General features: G+C 36.9%; 5 protein-coding genes across 5 annotated transcripts; 1 reads left to right on the top strand and 4 right to left on the bottom strand.

The window, feature by feature from the left end:
- Nucleotides 1–536: 536 nt before the first annotated feature.
- Nucleotides 537–5,804, bottom strand: LOC128897038 (glycine dehydrogenase (decarboxylating), mitochondrial). Its single transcript, XM_054160680.1, has 10 exons — nt 5,479–5,804; nt 5,334–5,412; nt 4,601–4,736; nt 4,139–4,529; nt 3,479–3,999; nt 3,100–3,379; nt 2,373–3,022; nt 1,191–1,654; nt 864–1,009; nt 537–761 (listed from the first exon to the last, which is right to left on the bottom strand). The coding sequence occupies exons 1-10, from the start codon at nt 5,671–5,673 to the stop codon at nt 651–653; spliced, it is 2,973 nt and encodes a 990-aa protein (XP_054016655.1). The 5' UTR covers nt 5,674–5,804; the 3' UTR covers nt 537–650.
- Nucleotides 5,805–6,208: 404 nt separating this feature from the next.
- On the bottom strand, nt 6,209–8,060 carry LOC128897039 (ruvB-like 1). The gene is made up of 3 exons (XM_054160682.1): nt 7,836–8,060; nt 6,974–7,649; nt 6,209–6,894 (listed from the first exon to the last, which is right to left on the bottom strand). Exons 1-3 carry the CDS (start codon nt 7,974–7,976, stop codon nt 6,341–6,343), a joined length of 1,371 nt encoding a protein of 456 aa, XP_054016657.1. The 5' UTR covers nt 7,977–8,060; the 3' UTR covers nt 6,209–6,340.
- An 856-nt stretch (nt 8,061–8,916) lies between these two features.
- Nucleotides 8,917–11,114, bottom strand: LOC128897003 (solute carrier family 35 member E3-like). Its single transcript, XM_054160621.1, has 5 exons — nt 9,728–11,114; nt 9,472–9,624; nt 9,323–9,405; nt 9,121–9,259; nt 8,917–9,036 (listed from the first exon to the last, which is right to left on the bottom strand). The coding sequence occupies exons 1-5, from the start codon at nt 10,217–10,219 to the stop codon at nt 8,968–8,970; spliced, it is 936 nt and encodes a 311-aa protein (XP_054016596.1). The 5' UTR covers nt 10,220–11,114; the 3' UTR covers nt 8,917–8,967.
- A 386-nt stretch (nt 11,115–11,500) lies between these two features.
- On the top strand, nt 11,501–19,174 carry LOC128896677 (nuclear pore complex protein Nup160 homolog). The gene is made up of 11 exons (XM_054160036.1): nt 11,501–11,702; nt 12,280–12,593; nt 12,676–12,772; nt 12,838–13,364; nt 13,652–14,904; nt 14,974–15,195; nt 15,637–16,319; nt 16,396–17,075; nt 17,175–17,408; nt 17,489–17,589; nt 18,211–19,174. Exons 1-10 carry the CDS (start codon nt 11,618–11,620, stop codon nt 17,585–17,587), a joined length of 4,194 nt encoding a protein of 1,397 aa, XP_054016011.1. The 5' UTR covers nt 11,501–11,617; the 3' UTR covers nt 17,588–17,589; nt 18,211–19,174.
- Nucleotides 17,596–19,011, bottom strand: LOC128896989 (uncharacterized). Its single transcript, XM_054160605.1, is given in 5 exon segments — nt 17,596–17,823; nt 17,908–17,996; nt 18,190–18,218; nt 18,220–18,291; nt 19,007–19,011. Coding segments are annotated over 5 exon segments (309 nt in total). The 3' UTR covers nt 17,596–17,709.
- Nucleotides 19,175–20,056: the final 882 nt, after the last annotated feature.

The raw sequence follows: 20,056 nt of genomic DNA, 5'->3' as shown, positions 1-20,056 counted from the left end.
AAAGCTTCTCTGTGGTTCGCCATTTTTGAAGAATTCAGAAAATTTCCAACAGAAAATGTAGTTCTGCTTTCTCCCTTCTGTATTATTTTTCTACATTAATAAATAAGTAGAATAAATTTATTTCTAAATTTTGACCACTCAATTATGGACTTGAAGGGTTCAACGATGTCTCTTTTTCTCTGTCTGATTGTATTTTACCTGATCATATTTTATTAATCTGATATTTTACCTAATCTGTATTATACCAGAACTCGATGGAAAATCGACAGTTAATTCGTACAAATAAATTATGAATCTCTTTTTTCATCTTGTAACCATATTCACTGAAATTTTAATTAAAATTTCAACCATTTTCCAATTTGATGGAAGATCGACAGAAAATTTGTAGAGCGCGTCTTTGTTCAATATTTGAGAGGATCACATACACATTCGTACACATACACGCGTGCTCGCTAGAAGTTATAGTCAGCGATGTTTCTGAATGGATAAACGCGACAACAGGAGAAACACGAGGTCGACGACTTTGTTATATCGCGTCTGCTTGTGAAAGTATAATATTTTATATAAATAACATGTTTGTACAAAAATATAATAAATATTTAAATAGTTCGATTATAACTAACTGTACAGGATGAATAATCACGAGGTTTTTATTGTTGGTCCGGTAGGATGCGAGGACAAGTGCAGAACAAATTCTTATCGCCGTATATGTCGTCTATTCGGCCAACGCTTGGCCAAATCTTGTTTCCTCTCACGAACGACTGAAACAATTTAATTTAATATAACAAGCATATTCTAATTTTTATTCTAATTACCGTTACTATTTGTTACTAGCATCGACTGAAAGTGCTTAAAATACTTACTGAAGGAAATGCTGCTAATTCTCGCGAATAAGGTCGATCCCAAGTACTCGAAATCACTTGTTCTTGAGTGTGGGGCGCCATTTTTAATGGATTCTTTGCAATATCTAACTTTCCAGTTTCGATATCGCTAATTTCTTGCCTTACAGCTACAAAACAAAATACAAATTATTTAGATTAATGTTTTAGATTATTTAAATTGTTTAAAATGATTATTCGATAAGAAGAATATCTAACTTTCAAGCTTCAACATCACTAATTTCTCACAGCTACAAAATAAAATACAAACTATTTGAAATTATTATTCGATAAGGAACATAGTAATCTTACAAATAAGAGCGTTGCAGAATCTATCCAATTCCCCCTTGTCCTCAGATTCAGTCGGTTCTATCATTAACGTGCCTGCCACAGGCCAGCTCATCGTAGGAGCATGGAAACCATAGTCCATCAACCTCTTTGCTATGTCTGCAGCCTCAACATTGGCTGTTTTCTTGAAATCTCTCACGTCCAAGATGAACTCGTGGGCTACCAACCCAGTCTTTCCTTTGTACAGAGTCTTGTAAAACTTCTCTAATCTCTTGCTCATGTAGTTGGCGTTGAGAATAGCGACCTGAGTGGCCTTCCTCAACCCTTTTGGGCCCATCATCTTGATGTAGGCCCAGGAAATTGGTAAAATGGCTGACGAACCAAAGGGGGCAGCTGACACTGCGCCAGATTGTTTCACATTGTTGATGCCATTGGTGGCGCAGTTAATTACAGGATGAGATGGAAGAAAAGGGGCGAGATGTCCTTTACTGCAAATAAAATAATATAATAATCACCTGCCATTTAACCTAAAATATCTCTGTTAATTTGAATGGCATGGAAAAATTGTTTCGACAGAAACTCTACGGTTTCTAGTTTTTCTCATGGACCAGGGTATTTTTAATATTGTAGCTGATGGAAAAGCGAATTCAAAGGTGTATAATAAGGTTGAGAAGAGTGACTGTTAAAAAACCAAAGTCTTTTCATTAGCTACAATGCTACTATGTTAAAAATAATACTCCATTTCATTAAAAAAAAATATTGATGACCTTGAAATTTTGCTAAATATAACCTTAAGATACTTTTTCTGCATATGGCAATATTGTCCCCTAGAAACTGAAGAGTTTCTGTCCAAACAAATTTTCAATATCATTAAAAATAACAAAGATACTTCAGGTTTGACTCTCCTAGATTTCTTAATAATAACTTCTCTCCAAGATCACCTGAAGGTCACCTTATTCTACACCTCTGAATTCGTCTTCTCATTAGCTACAATGTTACAATATTGAGAATATCCCATTTAAGTTCCATTTAAGAAAACATTAGTATGATCTAGTTCTAACCAAACATCTTTTTTCTAAAACATCTCTTCGAAATTTTATTTACAAATCTTCGGTGACTCACGCTGTATATTAGTTTTATTATAAAGTGCACTTATTACTGTATTACTATTACTGTATTTTTCCTATTTACACCAACACTACTTACACTCCGATGGGTCCCATTCCTGGTCCTCCACCTCCATGAGGAATGCAAAATGTCTTGTGTAAATTCAAGTGTGATACATCACTGCCATAATCACCTGGACGACACAGTCCAACCTGAGCATTCATATTAGCTCCGTCTAAGTACACCTGACCCCCAGCCTGATGAACCATGAAGCAAATGTCACCAATGGTCTCTTCGAACACACCATTCGTAGATGGGTAGGTTATCATCAAACAAGACAACGTTTCTCTGTGTTTGTCAATCATCTCTGTTAAATGCGCAATGTCTACAGAACCGTCTTTCCGCACCAGGATAGGTTTCACTTGCATGCCAGCCATCTGAGCAGAAGCAGGGTTCGTACCATGAGCTGAGATAGGGATCAAGCAGACTTGCCGATGCTTGTTTCCATTGGACTCATGGTAGCATTGTATAGCTCTCAACCCAGCATACTCTCCTTGAGCTCCACTATTCGGTTGGAAACTTATGTTGTCGTAGCCAGTTATGGCACACAGATCCCTCTCCAGTTCTGCGAACAACTGTTGGTACCCTTTGGCTTGCTCGATAGGAACAAAAGGATGGATGTCTGTGAAACCTGGTAAGCTGCAAGGCATCATCTCTGTTGTGGAATTCAGTTTCATCGTACAGGATCCCTGTTGACATAATTATAAATGTAATTTAGTAACTAATTGCGTTTAACAATTAAAACCAATTTATACAAAGAATTTACCAGTGGTATCATACTGTGCACAAGAGACACATCTTTATTTTCTAAAGATTTCATGTATCGGACTATCCTTGTTTCAGACCGATGACTGTTGAACACAGGATGCTGCAAAAATGATGTGGTGCGAGCAAATTGGGACTTATTTAGGCTTTTATCCATGCAAGATTCGTCCCGACATACATCCTCGACTGTTGTTTCAGCACAAAATACCTTGTAAATATCATTCACATCCTGAACTGTAGTGGTCTCATCCAGAGATATACCAACCCCATCATTGTAGTACCTGAAGAAGTCACTAGCATTTTATCAACTGCGAAAACCACAACTAATTACCTCAAGAATATTCACTGCGAAAGCATTCAGACATTCAGTGACCGGTTACCTGAAGTTTATCTTAAGTGCAGCTGCATTTTCCTTTATACTTTTTATAGGCACCATAGGCACTACTTTGATGGTATCAAAGAAGTATTGGTTCTCTACTTTATTCCCAGCATCCTCTAAGCCTTTCGCAAGAATCAGAGTCAGGTTGTGTACTCTGTTCGCTATGTTCTTTATTCCATCAGATCCATGGTACACCACATACATTGCAGACATGTTAGCCAGCAATGCTTGCGCAGTACAAATGTTGCTAGTGGCTTTATCGCGTCTGATGTGTTGCTCACGCGTTTGGAGGGCTAAACGATAAGCATCCTGACCGTTCGAGTCCTTCGTGACACCGATCATTCTGCCAGGCATCAGGCGCACCAGTTTTTCCCTGCACGCGAAGAATCCAGCGTGAGGTCCTCCGTATCCAAGCGGTACACCGAAACGTTGACTCGTGCCAACGCATATGTCGACTCCAAATTCGCTCGGTGGTCGTAGTATTGCCAGTGCCAATAAGTCGGTAGCTGCACAGACTAGCGTCTGGAATAAAAGTCTCACTTCAACTTTTTTAATTTCATTTGTTTGGGAATAAATAATGTTATTCGATGCACCTATTTATTTTAAATAACAGGTGTTTCAAATATATTATTTTATATAAATTTGTCTAAGGTTGACGTACACCATCCTCATGCACCCTCTTCACAAAGTCCTCGAAACAGTAAATAGATCCAGTGGTATCCGGATACTGTGCAAGAACTCCAGCAATATCCTTCGCACCAGTGTCAATTTGAAAAACATCACCAATTTCCATTTGGAGGCCCAGAGAACTGGCACGTGTAGCAATCACGCTGATCGTTTGAGGATGAACTTTGTCAGACACAAACAGCTTTTTTCTTTTGTTTTTTCTGTAAGCTAGAGCCAGGGCTTCGGCAGCTGCTGTGCCTTCGTCTAGAAGGGACGCATTTGCTACTTCCATTCCAGTTAAATCGCATATCATTGTTTGGTAATTCAGTAAACCTTCCAGCCTGCCTTGAGAAATCTCTGGCTGGTACGGTGTATATTGCGTTGTCCTATAATGAAACTTGATTAACTTCTACGATCATCTTAAATCTTTTGAAAATTATGGTCCGGTGTATCTCACCATCCTGGATTTTCGAATATGTTTCTCAAAATAGTATGAGGAACGCAGCAATTATGATAGCCCATGCCAATGTAGGAACGCCATACATCATTCTTCTCAGAAATATTTGTGATTCTCTTCAATAATTCATACTCCGCTGAAATAAAATAAGTATCACATGTAATCATTGAAAAAAAGTATGAAATATTTGTATATATTCTTCTCAGAAATATTTTTTTTTTTTATATATATAATCATTGAAAAAAAGTATGAAATGAAATAAGTCGACAATAAATAGGACCATGATCTCGGGTTTCTACTTTGTAAATCACGTGAATACCTATCTGAATGCACGAGAAAGACCTCTGACACAAGATACACTTAATGAATAACAAAAGGTCAACTTATTTACGCTATATGGTAAAAATGTTGTTGTCGATGAAACGTTTGTTTTGTTTAAATATTTCAATACGAGATTTCGAGATTCAAAATACGTTTCGTAAGCAAAATAATTCTAACGATGTATCAAAAATGTTTTTATCGAAACATGATAGCTCAGTATCGAAAGGTTATCATTGCTCACATGTTTCTTATCAAAAGTCTCGTGACTCGTCACGTTTTCCACACGATTCTCTTCTTTCAACTGCTTCAACGTGTTCTAAACGTTTGTATTCGCACAAATGTTTCACATAAATTTATAATTTTATTATAATATATATATAATTTATTTTATCTAACTTATTATTTTACTTACTAACTGGTTCTTCGATTTCCAATTCCCCTTTGTAAAGAATCTTTGCTGGAATTGCTGCTTTCGTCATTTCATCCAAGCTCTATAAAATTATAAATACTGTGACTAATTTATAACTTGTTGTCTTTGATAAGTACAGAATCATTACCTTATAGCCAACAGTTTTTAACATTTCCAATTGTTCTTGTTCTCTCGGTCCGATATGCCTAATTTGAAACTCATCCTTTCGTAGAAGAAGCTTCTCAATACTTTCCATCCGTACATTGCTTGATGTTAATCCACGGATCACACTGTGTTTGTTTAACAATCTCGAACACTTTGCTATTTCCAAAATGTGTAACATGATCGATTGCAAATTCCAAGTACCAAGCACCAATTATATCACATGCGATATTTAGAAATTCATATATAATTATAACTACACTCTTAATGCTAGAATTAAACTCTGTAATTACTTAGATTCTGGAAAACTAAGGAACGTATTGAAGTGGAGGGAGATTTTATACCCCAAGACCTATCGTTCGATGATGTCACAACTCTTGATTACAGCTTGAACTTTTGTAACCCTAACTTATAAAATATCTTAGACAATATTGGGAAAGTACCTTTGCACGTGTTTTATTTGCATTTTAGTAGGAGAGATAGATTATAAATTATATACATAGCATGGATAGGTGAACAAATTTCAATAATATAAAAAAGTAGGAAGAAAGTTGCCGGAGGTGTCTTATTGTTTTGAAACAATAACATCTATTGAAATATTGCGTTTGTATTTCATTGACGTCTTTTGTATTATGCACAGTGCTTGCAACTCAGTTTCACAACCCATTATTGTAATAAACAAGATTCGACTAGAGTCTGGATTCAGAACTAACGAGTTTACAGTTCATAAAAATATCATTTTATTTATCAAACTTAAACTAAACCAAGGGTATATAATACATGGCTCGATGTTTAAATTATACAGGAATTGATACATACTTTTCTAAGTAACAATCAATCAAATGTGTCTATTTCATGAACTTATCTTTATTCTGCGTAAGAATCTTAGCAGACGACTTGGCATCCAAGAAAAGTGATCCTACTTCCTTCACGTCTTCCTTTTTAACAATTGTTCTCTCGTTTATCTTCGCTGTTAATGCAGCAGGAGTTAAGAGCTGTACAACGTATCTAAGGGTTGTTTTTGTTCCTAGTTCACCAAGGGTGGCCAAAGCTTCGTCTTCGATTTGCAATCCTTCCGTAACAGCTCTCAATTTAATTATTTGTTCTATTTCTGTTCTCGAGTATGGAAGTGTCCGTATGATAAGTAATCTGTCCAAAAGATCCAGGGGTATTCCATGAGGAGAGGCAATGTCTTCTGTTCCCCTAATCACACAACGTCCTCTATTCGTAGCAAAAATAACTATGGGAGCAATTGCACTTTCCAATGCACGATGAAGATAGGTGAATGTTTCAATGTCCAACATATGCACTTCGTCTATAAACAAAACTCCTGGTACCAACTCTGCGATTCCTTGGTCGATGTACTTATTTACTACTTTGTTTATTTCCTTGCGCAACTTATCTACAACAAATCAATATTTTAGACAGTTCGCATTGTATAAAATTAAAAAAATACTTCAATATTTCCACAGCGATGTTACCTGTAATTTCTGTCTTCTTAGGTTTCATTAACTGACCCATCATGGACATGATATCTTGACCACCCTGTGGCTTGGCATTCGCAACATCCAAATCATGTAACGTTACATCCTGGATCACTTCCTTCTTCTTATGCACATCACCCTTAGGCAAAGGGACGTACTCCTCTGCTTCCAGATCAAACTCTGTAGCAAAGTTATCGCTTCTGCCCTGCCGTTTCACAGCACCATTGTTCGCTTCTATGTAGATCACATCTCCAGTCTCCACCTTTTCCTTTTGCAGAGACTCGTATATGGCAGGATCTAACTTCAGCTGCTTCGTGCCCTTAGCAGTCTTAAGACCGATGACAACATGAGACACCGTCTTTCCATATCCACCCATTGGATTCTCAGTCTCAACCGGAGTCAATTCCGTCACCTCTCCTTCGTACACTTCTTTAGTCTCTTTGATTCTCAGACCAATGGCTCGTCTGAAGTTCTCCATGAGTACTTCGGTCTTCTTTATTTCTGAACTGTAGACTTCCGAGCCTACCATGGGGCAGAAGGGTACTTTGTTGCCTAACTCCTGAGCGATGGCAAGCGCGATTGCAGTTTTGCCTGTGCCTGGTGGACCAGCTAACAGCACAGCTCTGCCAGCCATCTTCTTGGACTTTATCATGTCGACCACTACTCCAGCAGCCTACAATGTTTCATATTATAGTTTAATTGACTCATTACCATGATAATAAGTAGACTTCTTGGTGGATTGAATATTAGTTGATGGATTTGAAATTCTCATTGCGGAGCGTAACTACAAATTGTTGAATGTATTACAAGAGTAATGTTTAGGGGAAAAAGGACTGTTTGGGGTAATATGTATCCTAACCTCTCGAGCCATTTCTTGACCAACGAGGCCTGCTGCAGCCTGTATCGCCACTCCATTTTCGTCGAGGCCAAGGCCCTTGATATGGGTGTGAGCTGAAATTCTCTGAGTCTTAGCAGTGCTCTTTACTTCCTCGATCTTCATGTTAATAAATTGTAACGAAACGTTTCAGTTAATTCAAGATCACGTTGTAATATAGATACCTGTTTGATTAATACAACAGTCGCGCCCTCCATAGCGACGCGTTGTCATGGTAACGCGGATCGTTCCGATTGGTTCCAAGCGGACGCGCAAGAACGGCTCTGATTGGTCGAGTTCAAACTACTCAACGCGGGAAATTCAAATGCTCCAAAGATGATTTCTCTTTTATTACTACAAATTACGCTTGCCAGTAAATAGAAAAATATTCCGTGAATGTATAAAGAGTAAAACAATTGAAATGTTTATAGAAAATGTTGTATTAAGTGGAAAAATGAGGAATTTGAGAGAAAAGCGTTATTCTAGGTTTTGTGGAATTCACAGTCATTTTGATTCGTTTTTTCAACGCCAGATGTCTCATGGGTTGTAATCTTTCTCGAAAGTTCTCGAAGCTACTCGCAGTTTGTATATAAGGAGTTTCGAAAGCATATATTATCGGGGTCCGATGCGCCTGGGAAAATATTTGAGCTCCATGCTCTATAATTTAAAAATATTTACTTCTTAACAATTTACTTCTTGAATGTACCCTGCGAACAGCCCTAGGTGTGCTTCTTCGACCCCCTATTTTGCTTTCAGTTCTTTTATTTATACAAAATTTTTAAAGGAACGACAAATCAGAGATTTATTATAAATCATTTCATGAAACTATTTTTGTTATTAGCTCTTCCCCAAATCTTCCCCAATCTTCCCAAAAGAAATGAATTTTAAATATACTATAGTTAAAGAATTATTCAATGTACAAAATGAAATAACATCGTTTCCTTTTTAATTATACAATACAAACTGTTTTACAAAACTATTTCTGTCGATCTTCACATTGATTCTTCCAAAAGAACTTGGATGAATTTGAAATATCAAATAATAAAAGAATCCTTCAAGAACCAAAATACTTCCATCGCTTCTTCTTTTATTATTTAATATAAATTGTCATACAAAACTATACTTTATGCAGCGGCTTCCTTTCCTTCTCTTTGTAGGATGGTATCGCAGTCCGAGCATCCCTCATCTAGAAATGAAAATGTATCGATGAAAATATTTTCCATGTTTCTATAACACCAAGAGTTTGTACAAATCTGAAACTGAAACTTACTTTAACATGAGCGTATAAAATAATTCCAGTCAGGGTCAGAGTGATACCGATCACTTGATTAATGGCTAATGTTTCGTGGAACATTAAAGATCCACCTTGAAGCAGCAGGCAGAATTTGGAATGTCCAACCATGTTATAACTAATTAATAAATAGGAAACAACAAAGTATTTTTTGAATTCAAAGAATTTATCAAAAGGATACGTCAGTGGAGAAGTTTTTCCTATTATCCAATAGGAAGTTAAGTTGACGAAAAATGCTATTACGCCTGATAGCACAACCATAAGCTGACAATAAAACATACATGATTATTTAACTTTCTACTTGATCGATACTCCTATAAATTAACATACAATATCTATCAGAGACCAACTATGTGCGAATGTTTGCTCCATGGGTTCTAGAAATGGCACGATAAAGAACAACATAATGGCAGACAGAGGTGCTTGGTAATACAACAATTGCATCGGATCCATTTGAAATTCTCTCTGCTTTATATTTACCATCTAGACATATAAGAACAATGTAAATACGAAAGTAATAGAGCGATGTATCGATTATCCTGCATCAAATACTTTGGAAAAGATTTATTATGTAAAACTACTATACCACTTGGTACAAAGACGTTACGAGCACTCCCAGTGTTGCATATATAGTTCCAATAATATTGAACTGTATATCATAGTAAAAATTAATTACTACGCCCAATATAATAGGGATCAATGTCAACTTGACAAGCATACTAAAGTGCTTCTTATAGAACACCATCTGCATTATTACTACGCATGGGGTGGTCAACATCTTCGCTACTTGATAAGTTCCCACAGTGTTATGCGCCAAACTCAAATTAGTGAGTACAACGAATCCACAGAACGTCATAGCGATCAACATCATATCTTTGATCGCTATATCTTTTATTGAAAAGACATCGAATCTCTCGCAGATTATTAGTCCCACGAAAGTCATGATAAAATGTATCATGGACAACGTAATGTTTGGGAAGCCTGTGTGGACATAGAGCCATTTATTCAACAGAACAATTACTATCGAAAAGAATATGTTCAGTATCAGATAAAACGCAGTGACGATTTTCTTATTCATATCTTTCTAAATTCTTTACTATACAAATTTATTGTACAGATTAGTAAATAAATTGATAAACAAGTTGTTTATTTTAGGTTACGTTTTGCATCACAATCTGTACATTCTAACTTTTATGCTTGCCAAGCACGTTAAATTAGTATTTTTGTTTGTTAAAATTTTTTTAGAGACATTTATCTTCTCTGATCATTAATTTAAGCGTGCTTTGCGAATGATAGATCATCGTGAGTATAAATGATTCGAATCTGCGCTGTGATGCCGGATTCTGCGCATGCGCGCTGCGATATCAATAATGGCTGCCGTTCGCGCACGTGCAGTGAGAAACCTGTGCTAAGCGGGCAGGACCGTGTGCGTAATGCATTTCACCCACGCTAAAAAAAAATAAAAAAAATAAAAAAGGATCGTAGCTATAGGAAACGACGTGTGGTCGGTTCTAATTCAAAGTCATAGATACATTGCAATCATTGGTAGATTACAAAAGGTAACAAAAAATTAGATATTTAAAGTGTTGAAATTGTAAAAGTTCATTTTCAAACATACAGGGTGCCCCAGAATTAATGTACGGAGCGGAAATGAGGGGTAGCTGAGACGATTCTGAACAACAATTTCCTTTGCAAAAATGTTGATGGAGGCTTCATTTTTCAATTATTAACGAAAAACACCGACCAATCACAGCGCCCGATTAGCGAGCGGCTGAGCGCGCGGTAATCGGACCTTGTGATTGGTCGGGTGGTTACTCGTTAATAATTCAAAAATGAAGCCTGGGTCACTCATAACTATACAGGGTGTCCCAAAAATGTTGTAAACCCTTGAAAGGGGTGGTTCGGGAGATGATTTGAAACAACTTTTTCCTTAGTGAAAATGTCGTCCGAAGCTTCATTGAAGAGATATTAAGGGAAAACACCGACCAATCAGCGGGCTCCATTGGCATACTCGCGCTCTGATTGGTTGGGAAGCGCGGCCGCCTCGCGTTCTGATATGTCGACGTTTTCCCTTAATATCTCCTCAAGGAAGCCTCGGACAAAATTTTCGCTAAGGAAAAAGTTGTTTCAAATCACCTCTTGAACCACCTCTTTCAAGGATCTCCAACATTTTTGGGACACCTTGTATTTATAATTATAGTTCTATTTAAACTTCCTGCTTTAAAAGAGCAACGTAAGATGGCTAACGGGCCGTTTGCGCATGCGCATCATTCGTTTATCGCGATTGCGCATAACCTTCATGAATCACAGTGCATCCTAACCTATAACACACTATTTACCATACAAACAAACTACAGAGGGCGCCAAAGCGCGAAGCGTGACACCAACGTTCGGTACCCGCTAAATTTTCGAGCGGCATTGTGATGTGATTTAAATGTTAAATTGACATAAGGATCGTTGAAAAACAAAGTGGAACATGGAAGAATTTCCATTGGGGTACAGAGAAATCGTGCCCGACCAAACACTGCCAGAGAAATGGAACGAAATCACTTTGAACACAGGTGAGCTAACATAACCTATACCCGTTAGCCGGATAAACGAAAGTCTTATTCGAAAAATACTACAATTAAACCTTTTTTATTGTTTACAACGAACGTTTCACGCTCACAACTGTACACTTTTCAAATGCTAAATTGTTGAACTTTCAGGAAAGAGTTCCTAACCTCGTGGTACAGTGAAGGCTACATAGTTAAGAACACAGAAACATTCCATATTTTAACTTTGAGACTTCATAGAGACTTGTATTTCCAAAGAACTCATAGAACAATATCAATATTATATCTTTAAGAAATTTGGACTCCGATGTTTACATTACCACTAGTGGTTTTGTTTGTATTGAGAATTTAAATACTGTGTAAATGTTTTCTTTAAACGTAACAGTTTTGTAGCAGACGGTTACTTAAGAATGCTGCAATTGTACACTGCCGAATTGAAATACAAACAACATAAACAATATCTGCTAATATCGCTATAATAAAACTTAATTTTGTTACCTGTTTTTAACTATATGTCCTCCACTGTACTTTTTACAATAATTTGCAATAATTTACAATAACTACAATCTGCATCACTTCGCAGGAGGAAGTCAGAGTACGTTGGAAGACATAAAAGTGCCAGAAAGAACCGGTGGATACTCCTACAAGGATAGCTCGAAGTATTTCACACGCAATCGCTTCATTTACTGGCGCATCTCCCATGATGTGCTCGAATTAGTCGAGCACAGCTTGGACATCGATTTAGCCAATTGTAGAGTAAGATACAAGTTCACAGACACGCCAATTTTGGATGGGATTTCTATCCACGAAACGGCCAATTCTGTCATCGTATTGATAGTGACAGTGTCTAGCATTCATAAGTTATCGTTTCCTCATCCTGAAAGAATTTACAAAAATGTGAGTAATTGTTGAAAATATAACAGTAGTAAACATAGTTAAATACAGTAAACACAACAATTATCGATAACTCTCTCTGAAGGAATATTCGATATTCAATGATGCGTCAGTGCAGAATAAGAAGAAAACAAAAGAAGAATCTCACATGTTTCATGTAATCACAAGTGCAGGAACTACGAGTAAGTAAACAGTATTTTAAATAAGAAACTTGTTATATATTCAAACTATTTCTACCTTTGCGCAGACTCTCCAATGCCCCACGCAGCTGCATCGTGGTTCATCTCACCGCAGGAAGCACTGTTCGCTCTTGCTTACAACTCAGGAACCATACTTCTCTTGAGATTAGACGTCAAGACCAGTCTGGTGCACACCAGTGAATTAAAGCAAGACTCGATTGTGCCAAGGTTCCTCAGTGGGATAGCGACTGCTTTCAGAGGCCGCAATTCTGAAGCTCACGTAGCCATGTCCATGGTGATACACAGTTGTGGGAACGATACGTATCTCTTTGCCTTCTGTCGAGAAGGCAACATTCGCATGTGGTCCTGCAACAGAGCTCAATGTATCGCTGTGACTGATGCAGCTATCGACAATCGTATAGCATCTCAGGGTGCACAAGGCCACGTGTTGAGAAAAGCAGTAGGACTTGATAACGAATTGTATTTGGGGACGTTTTTAAAGTTCAATACCAGATGCGAGTTCACCATTTTGAAACCAGAACAAGATAATGGAATATTTAAGTTTGCTAGATTATGTACAAGATTTGCACCAGATGTAAGTGATTCTTTTAAATATTGGAGAAAAATCAGGCTTTAAAATTCTCGATGTCGATTTAATATTAAATTCTGGTAAAATATGATTAAACAAAGAAAAAGAGTCTTTGTTGAACCTTTTAAAGTCCATAATTGGCTGTCAATATATATTGATCAAGATTTGGACCCTTTGTTCAATTTAGTTAGTCGTTATAAATTATATTTAATATTATGTACTACCTATATTACATATTATGCTACTAATTTATATTAATTTCATACAATTTATATACTTACCAATGCTTCCAGCAACATTTGGTTGACTTTTCTTTCACAACTACTCGATTGTGGGCAGTATGGAGGACCACCGATATGGACACCGTAGAAGTAACCCATGCACAACTATCCTTAAGTGGAGGACGGGTGAATTCCGAATGGGAAACAACGGTTCTGGAACAAACACCAGACAGAGATTACATCCTCAGCGATCCTGACACCAACCCAAGACGAGCATACATCAACTACATTTTCCATCCGGGCCAGTTTTCATTAGCCGACATCACTAAGGCATTGAATATTTACAGCAGACCCAAGAAAAATGCCCACAGAAAATGTAGAAAGGACAAAAGTCTCTCTGCAACTGAATTAAAAGAACGCGTGTGCTTGGCAGTGGAAGCTGAAATACAAGCTGAAGTAATGAATTACGAGCTGATGGATGAAGATTACTTGGAAATTGCCAATCGCTGCTGGGCAAAGTTTTATTCCTGCGTAATACAGTATCATGCCAACAGTACCAGACCCGTAGGCTTGTTGTTACTGCCAAGTGTCTACGGAGTGGTTCTATTAAAGAAATCATCATTCTCGCTTTTGAGACCGATGGAGGCTTTGGAGTATTTAATGTTCTGCAATGAGAAGTCCTACATGTCTCGATTCAAAACTACCCCTGTTCTGTCCCAAGACGAAGACATTTGCCAAGATCTCATCACACTGATGTCAGTGTTAGTGTTACTGGAGGAACAGTTATCAGAGGAAACGAAAAGTACGATAAAGAAAGAGTTGTACAATTTAAAGAGTCCAGATATCATAATAGAGGAACTGCTGTCGAAGTTGATGTTGGAGTCGGAGGAGCCTATTAGCAACTTTGTCACCAATCACCCTAGTTGTCACAAATTGTCAAACATTAGGGACGTGTCCAGTGCCATGGCAATGCTGTTGGAAGCGCTGACCTATGACCTGGGTCAGCCGAACAAATTGCGACTCAACGAAAACCATGATGCTTCGAAGATGTTGCTCAACATCAAACACTTCTTCGGTAGCCAGCTGGGAATCTCTGCGATATCAAAAAGCGTGGCTCAGATAACACAATTGAGGTTTTCGATCTGCAGGAACCTGTTAATTCTCCAACAAATGATACTCCTGCGACCAGAGTTGTTCGATTCGAGGTCGTTACATTCCATAAAATCGTCCTTGGCGCCTAGAACTGTGGTGCTAACGCAAGCTTATTACGTTGTAACGTGGATATGCGAGTCCACTGTGTTGCCAACGCCTGCCCAATCACTACTGTAAGCCCAATTCTCTTTTCTTACGTGTCTCTACGTTTAATAGTTTCAATTTATTACGAACACTTTCAGAGACTCCAGTATTCAACGCCTAACGTTGCTGAACCTCGTTGATTCGAGAACAACCCTGGGACTCAGGCAACATCGACCTGTATCGTCGTTAGAATTGTTTATACAGTCTAACGGAGCCAAGCATGCTCATAATTTGATGGTCCACACGAATCTGGACGCGACTACCTTGATACCTTGGCATTATGGAATGCTGACACATGTCACCCTCATCGCACAACTTATGTATCCTTTTGCAAAACATTTCTGACCCGAGATATATAATGTAATGTATACCATTGATACTTTGAGGGTATCGAAAGAGTTTTCTACTTTATTCCCAGCATTTGCTAAGTCTTCGACAAGTCAGAATCAAATTGTGTACTCTGTTTGCTGTGTTCTTTATTCCAGCAATATTCGTCTTAACCTACATCCTCCTGTTGTCTCAGTGCAAAAAAAAGATTCGACTAGAGTTTGAATTCAGAACTAACCAGTTCATAGCTCATAAAAATATAATTTTATTTATTGAACTTAAACCAAGGGTATATAATACATGGCTCGATATTTAAATTATACAGGAATTGGTGCATACTTTCCTAAGTATACCACACAAAATATTCACTCTAAACAAATATTCATTTCTTTGTACAATTGTTATCATCAAACATTTCTTTAACAATCTAACAGATGGCCAAGGTCTGGCAACTTTATTTTTCCAGAATGGCTGTTATCCAGTTGCCAATTCTTGGTCGTACAAGAGTACGTGCGACTTTTAAACACATGGTGCGAATGGAACAGTGCATCGAGGAAATTTATTTTAGCAGTTGCACTATTAGTAATGGGTGAAGCACAAAAAGCTTGTGATCATTTCCTCAGAGCTTCCGGAGGGATCTTGACCGACCCATTTCTAATTGATACTTTACTCAAGTCCAACGCACCATCTGATAGCAATCCATTGATTCAGTATTATCTGAAAGTCATCAAGCTCTTCGAAGAATACAATGCTGCTGATTGTATCATAGAACTCGCTGAGACAGCTATATTGATGGCTGACAAGAACGATCCAAATTTACCCACTCTTCATTCGATAGTGTTTACGCAACACTTGAACCTGGGTCACCACACTAAAGCGTACAACTGTCTGAACTCTAATCCTGATGCTGCGCGTAGAGTGGATTGCTTGAGACAGTTAGTAGTGACCCTGTTCGAAAGGAAGAAGCTGATAGACTTGATTTTATTCCCTTATGTTGACATGTACGAAGACCTTGAGAGAATAGTGGAAGGCAGAGCTAGGAGCATGGATCTCACTGGGAACAATTACTATAATTTCTTGTACAGTTTTCACATAAATAAAGGAAACATGCGTAAAGGTACCACTTTGACACACTACAAAGTCAACGATTAGGAATTATTGATACGATCAACTGATGTGATTCTCTCTTTCAGCTGCTTCTGTGATGTACGAGCAAGCTATGCGTCTCAGCCAGGAATTGCAATCTCTTCCCATTGTGTTAAGACAAGCTCACTGTTTGTTAGCATGTATCAATGCTCTGTACCTTGTGTCGGACAAGTACAGGTGGATCGTTAGACCTGTCATCGATGAAAACTGTCCAGAGGACCTGTGTTATCATGATCCGCAGATAAGAAGCCTCTGCAAAATAAAGAAGCAGGTGGAAGTTCTTGAATTGCGCGACATTAAGAAGGAATACTACGTGGTGGACGCTAGATTGAAGATATCGAAGATAAATTCGGAATTACACGTGATCGCGCACGCTGGCCCCTCAGAGCTTATCATTATCTCGTCAACCATTGGTTTATACACGACAGCGTTGCATCTGTGCGACCAGTTCAACATCAACAAAAGCTCTGTGCTTGAGAGTCTCACTTCGCAGTGTGTAAGGTTAAGTCGAAGGGAAGACCGTAATGCTTGGGACTGGCTCATCCAAAACGACATATTCGACATTGGATTGTTCAATACGAATATCAGTAATACCGCTTGGAGACTGCTGGAGTATTTAACGTTGAAACACGAGAAAGAGAACGCTAGCGAACTGCACAAAGCGGTCGCCAGAAAATTGCTTCAGGAGGGAGCGTTCATACCTCAGTGGTTATTAATGTCATACAAAGTAAGTTAACTTGTATTTCTGTGCCATAATTTATGTGATTAATCTTAAGAAAAATGGCTATCGTACTCATAACTCGAAATGATTTCTCATGTACCGTAGAAAAGAAATGCAGCAGAGCTGCTCCGTCTCATGCTGAACACTGGCAGGATATTAGAAGCTGGCGATTTGGCAGTCGAATACATCAATGCAGTCTTAGGTGATGGCAAAGAGCATTTCGGTCTAGAATCATGTTTGACATCCGTTGCCCCAGCAGTTTGGCTACCATTCAATACGCTGGAAGTACTTTTGTATGAACTGAATGAAGCCAGCGCAAACAATAACATTTTTACTGAGGTATCAAATTTTTGTTATTATGAAATATTGTGATAAAGTAGTGTGAATGTGTTGATAAAAGAAGTTAATACTGATTTCAGAGCTATAAAAAGTTGCAAGAAGCACTGGACGTCTACATGCAGAAAGTAATGAGGGTATCGGAGGACATGATTAAGATAAAATCAAATAAGAAGCGCTAGCTGTAAGTAATGTATATTTATAGAAATTATGTGGAAGTTTCCATAGTCATCGTTACAATAGTTATTGGACCAGTGATGATGGAAAAGATGAAATGCTACATCATGTTTTGCATAATATCGTATTAAACATAAATTGGTTTATGGCTGACGGATACTAATGCAGCGAATATAATAGTTATACCAAGAATAGACACAACAATCGCTGCAATCATTTGTGGGCATCTTTTGAATAAAACCTGAAACGATTTAAATGTATATTCCGATGTAAATGTTGCATACATGGAACTTATTGTATACAGAAATTGGCATTAGAGCGTTACCATTAAAAGAAATATCAGGGCAAGAATGAAAATTGTTCCAACTGGTAGAAAAAAAGATGATGTCCAATAATGTCTCTGTATTTCTGCATCTAAAGATAATATTTCACCATATAATATAGTAAAAAGCAAAACTGAATCAATTGTAGGAAACATTTACAATATTTGATAACATTTGTTATATGTTCTGCGTTGGCTAAAAAACTAAAAATTCATATAATCCTTCCATAAACTATATGCAAGCTTGTAAATGCTTACAAAATGAATACAGAAATTGTTACATGCTCATATTGTTTGTAATTACAGAATCGAGGACTCTAGGCATCTACAAATTCCACTCCGGGTGTAAACCAGTCTCCTACGATGTACATATTGCATATACCACTCCTACGTGCTCAAAATTTTTGATACAAATTCAACGAGAGAAAGTAGATTTGATTTTATATAATTGTTATCGAATGGAAATGTTTCGGACATACAGTTGAAAGACAACTATATTATTTATACAATGATTTACAAGTGCCAACAGCGATTAATCTTGCGTAGAATCTTTCCAGGAACTTAATTCTGTCGCTCAGTTTTAGTGAGTTACTTTTGTAATGTTTTCATATTTATAATTATTTGTTTCTTTACCCTTTTTGTTGTCTGTCTATTACGCCGACTTTCATTTTCCTTTTTTAATTCGTTGCCATGTTCTACAGTTTTACTGAATTAAGAAGACGATACAAGTTTACGATAATTATTGTCTATCCGTAAAATAAAATGTTTGGGTATGATTCTTATAAGAATGTATTCTACGCATCGATTACAATGTACTTGGGATTTTTATAAATTGGTGTTTCCATCTATTCGCAGTAACCAAATCTAAATTCTACGTTCGATGATGAAAATTTAATGAGAATTATTATTCCCATGCATCGTAAACACTAGTTTATAATATATAGATATATGGTATATACTGTATATGCTCATATGTAAGTTAAAATTAAATTGTACATATGCTAAAGAGCCTTAAGGATTTGTTATGAATTATATTTTTAACAATTAAGTTAGTTTAACTTACAAATGAGTGCGTACAGTGAAATGCTCCTATGATACTTACCCCATATCATGAACATTATTGCATACCTATTACTTGTCTAGGAGTTTCAGTGTATGTATTATAATTTTACATTTTAGCTTTATTTGAATTTATAAGAACTACAAAAGTGAACTTCGCTATAATTCCTTTCATTGTGTTTGCAGATCAAAATAAACGAATTGAAGAGTTTCGCTATAGTTACAGTAATAAGTTTAATTAAAGAGGCTCAAATTGGACGGGATACAAATACAGAACACAATAATATTCGTGTATGTACTTATCAGACTTGAGTGACTACTTTATGTATGTGATAACGCATGTACAAGAAGTTCAAAGAGTAATTTTAATCAACCATGAGCGTAAAATAATATGATTTGAAGGAATTCTGGTTGAGAACGTGGAGTATATATCTGTGAATTAAAAGAATTGGAAGAGGAAGAGAAAGTTGGAAGAATTAATAATAATTGTTTATGTAAATGTTAGTTTAAAAGATTGAGAGAAGAGAGAGTTAGAAGACGTGAATTTGGTGATTTTATGTGAATAGAAACATTCTCGTGTAGTATAGTTTGGGATAATTGTAAATATTTGATTAGAAATGGGTAAAGTTGGAGGAAAGTGTATATATTTTATGGATATTTTATATATTTATTTGTACAATGGGAATATTTAGAAATATTACTGCTCAGTGAGCGGGGGTTTAATACCAGTGGCGCCACCTGTGGTGAGGCGCAAAAGTTTCTAGTGAAAATGCTATCAACTTTCGCCGTTGGATGGCGCCACGGATAGATTTTAAGAAATTCTTCATTATTTAGTTATGAATGCATAATTAATACGGTGATACGATGTATTAGATATATAAAATTCATCATTTTTATTAATAGCTATTTAATTTAGCAATAATTATCTTTAGTCAGTGGCGTCACCTAGTAGACTCTTTGGGAACTATTTTTACTAAAAACTTGGGTATTTCATTACAGATGGCGCCACTGTTATAAAGAATTGATAATCCTATTTATATTAAATAACTATACGTGAAAACGATAAATATACATTATTAACAATAAGGGAAAA

The sequence above is a fragment of the Hylaeus anthracinus genome, unplaced genomic scaffold, assembly GCF_026225885.1.
Source record: "Hylaeus anthracinus isolate JK02 unplaced genomic scaffold, UHH_iyHylAnth1.0_haploid 11978, whole genome shotgun sequence".
Classification (NCBI taxonomy): Eukaryota; Metazoa; Arthropoda; class Insecta; order Hymenoptera; family Colletidae; genus Hylaeus; species Hylaeus anthracinus.
The sequence above is the reverse complement of the archived record's forward strand: the minus strand, read 5'-3'. Positions and strand labels throughout refer to the sequence as shown.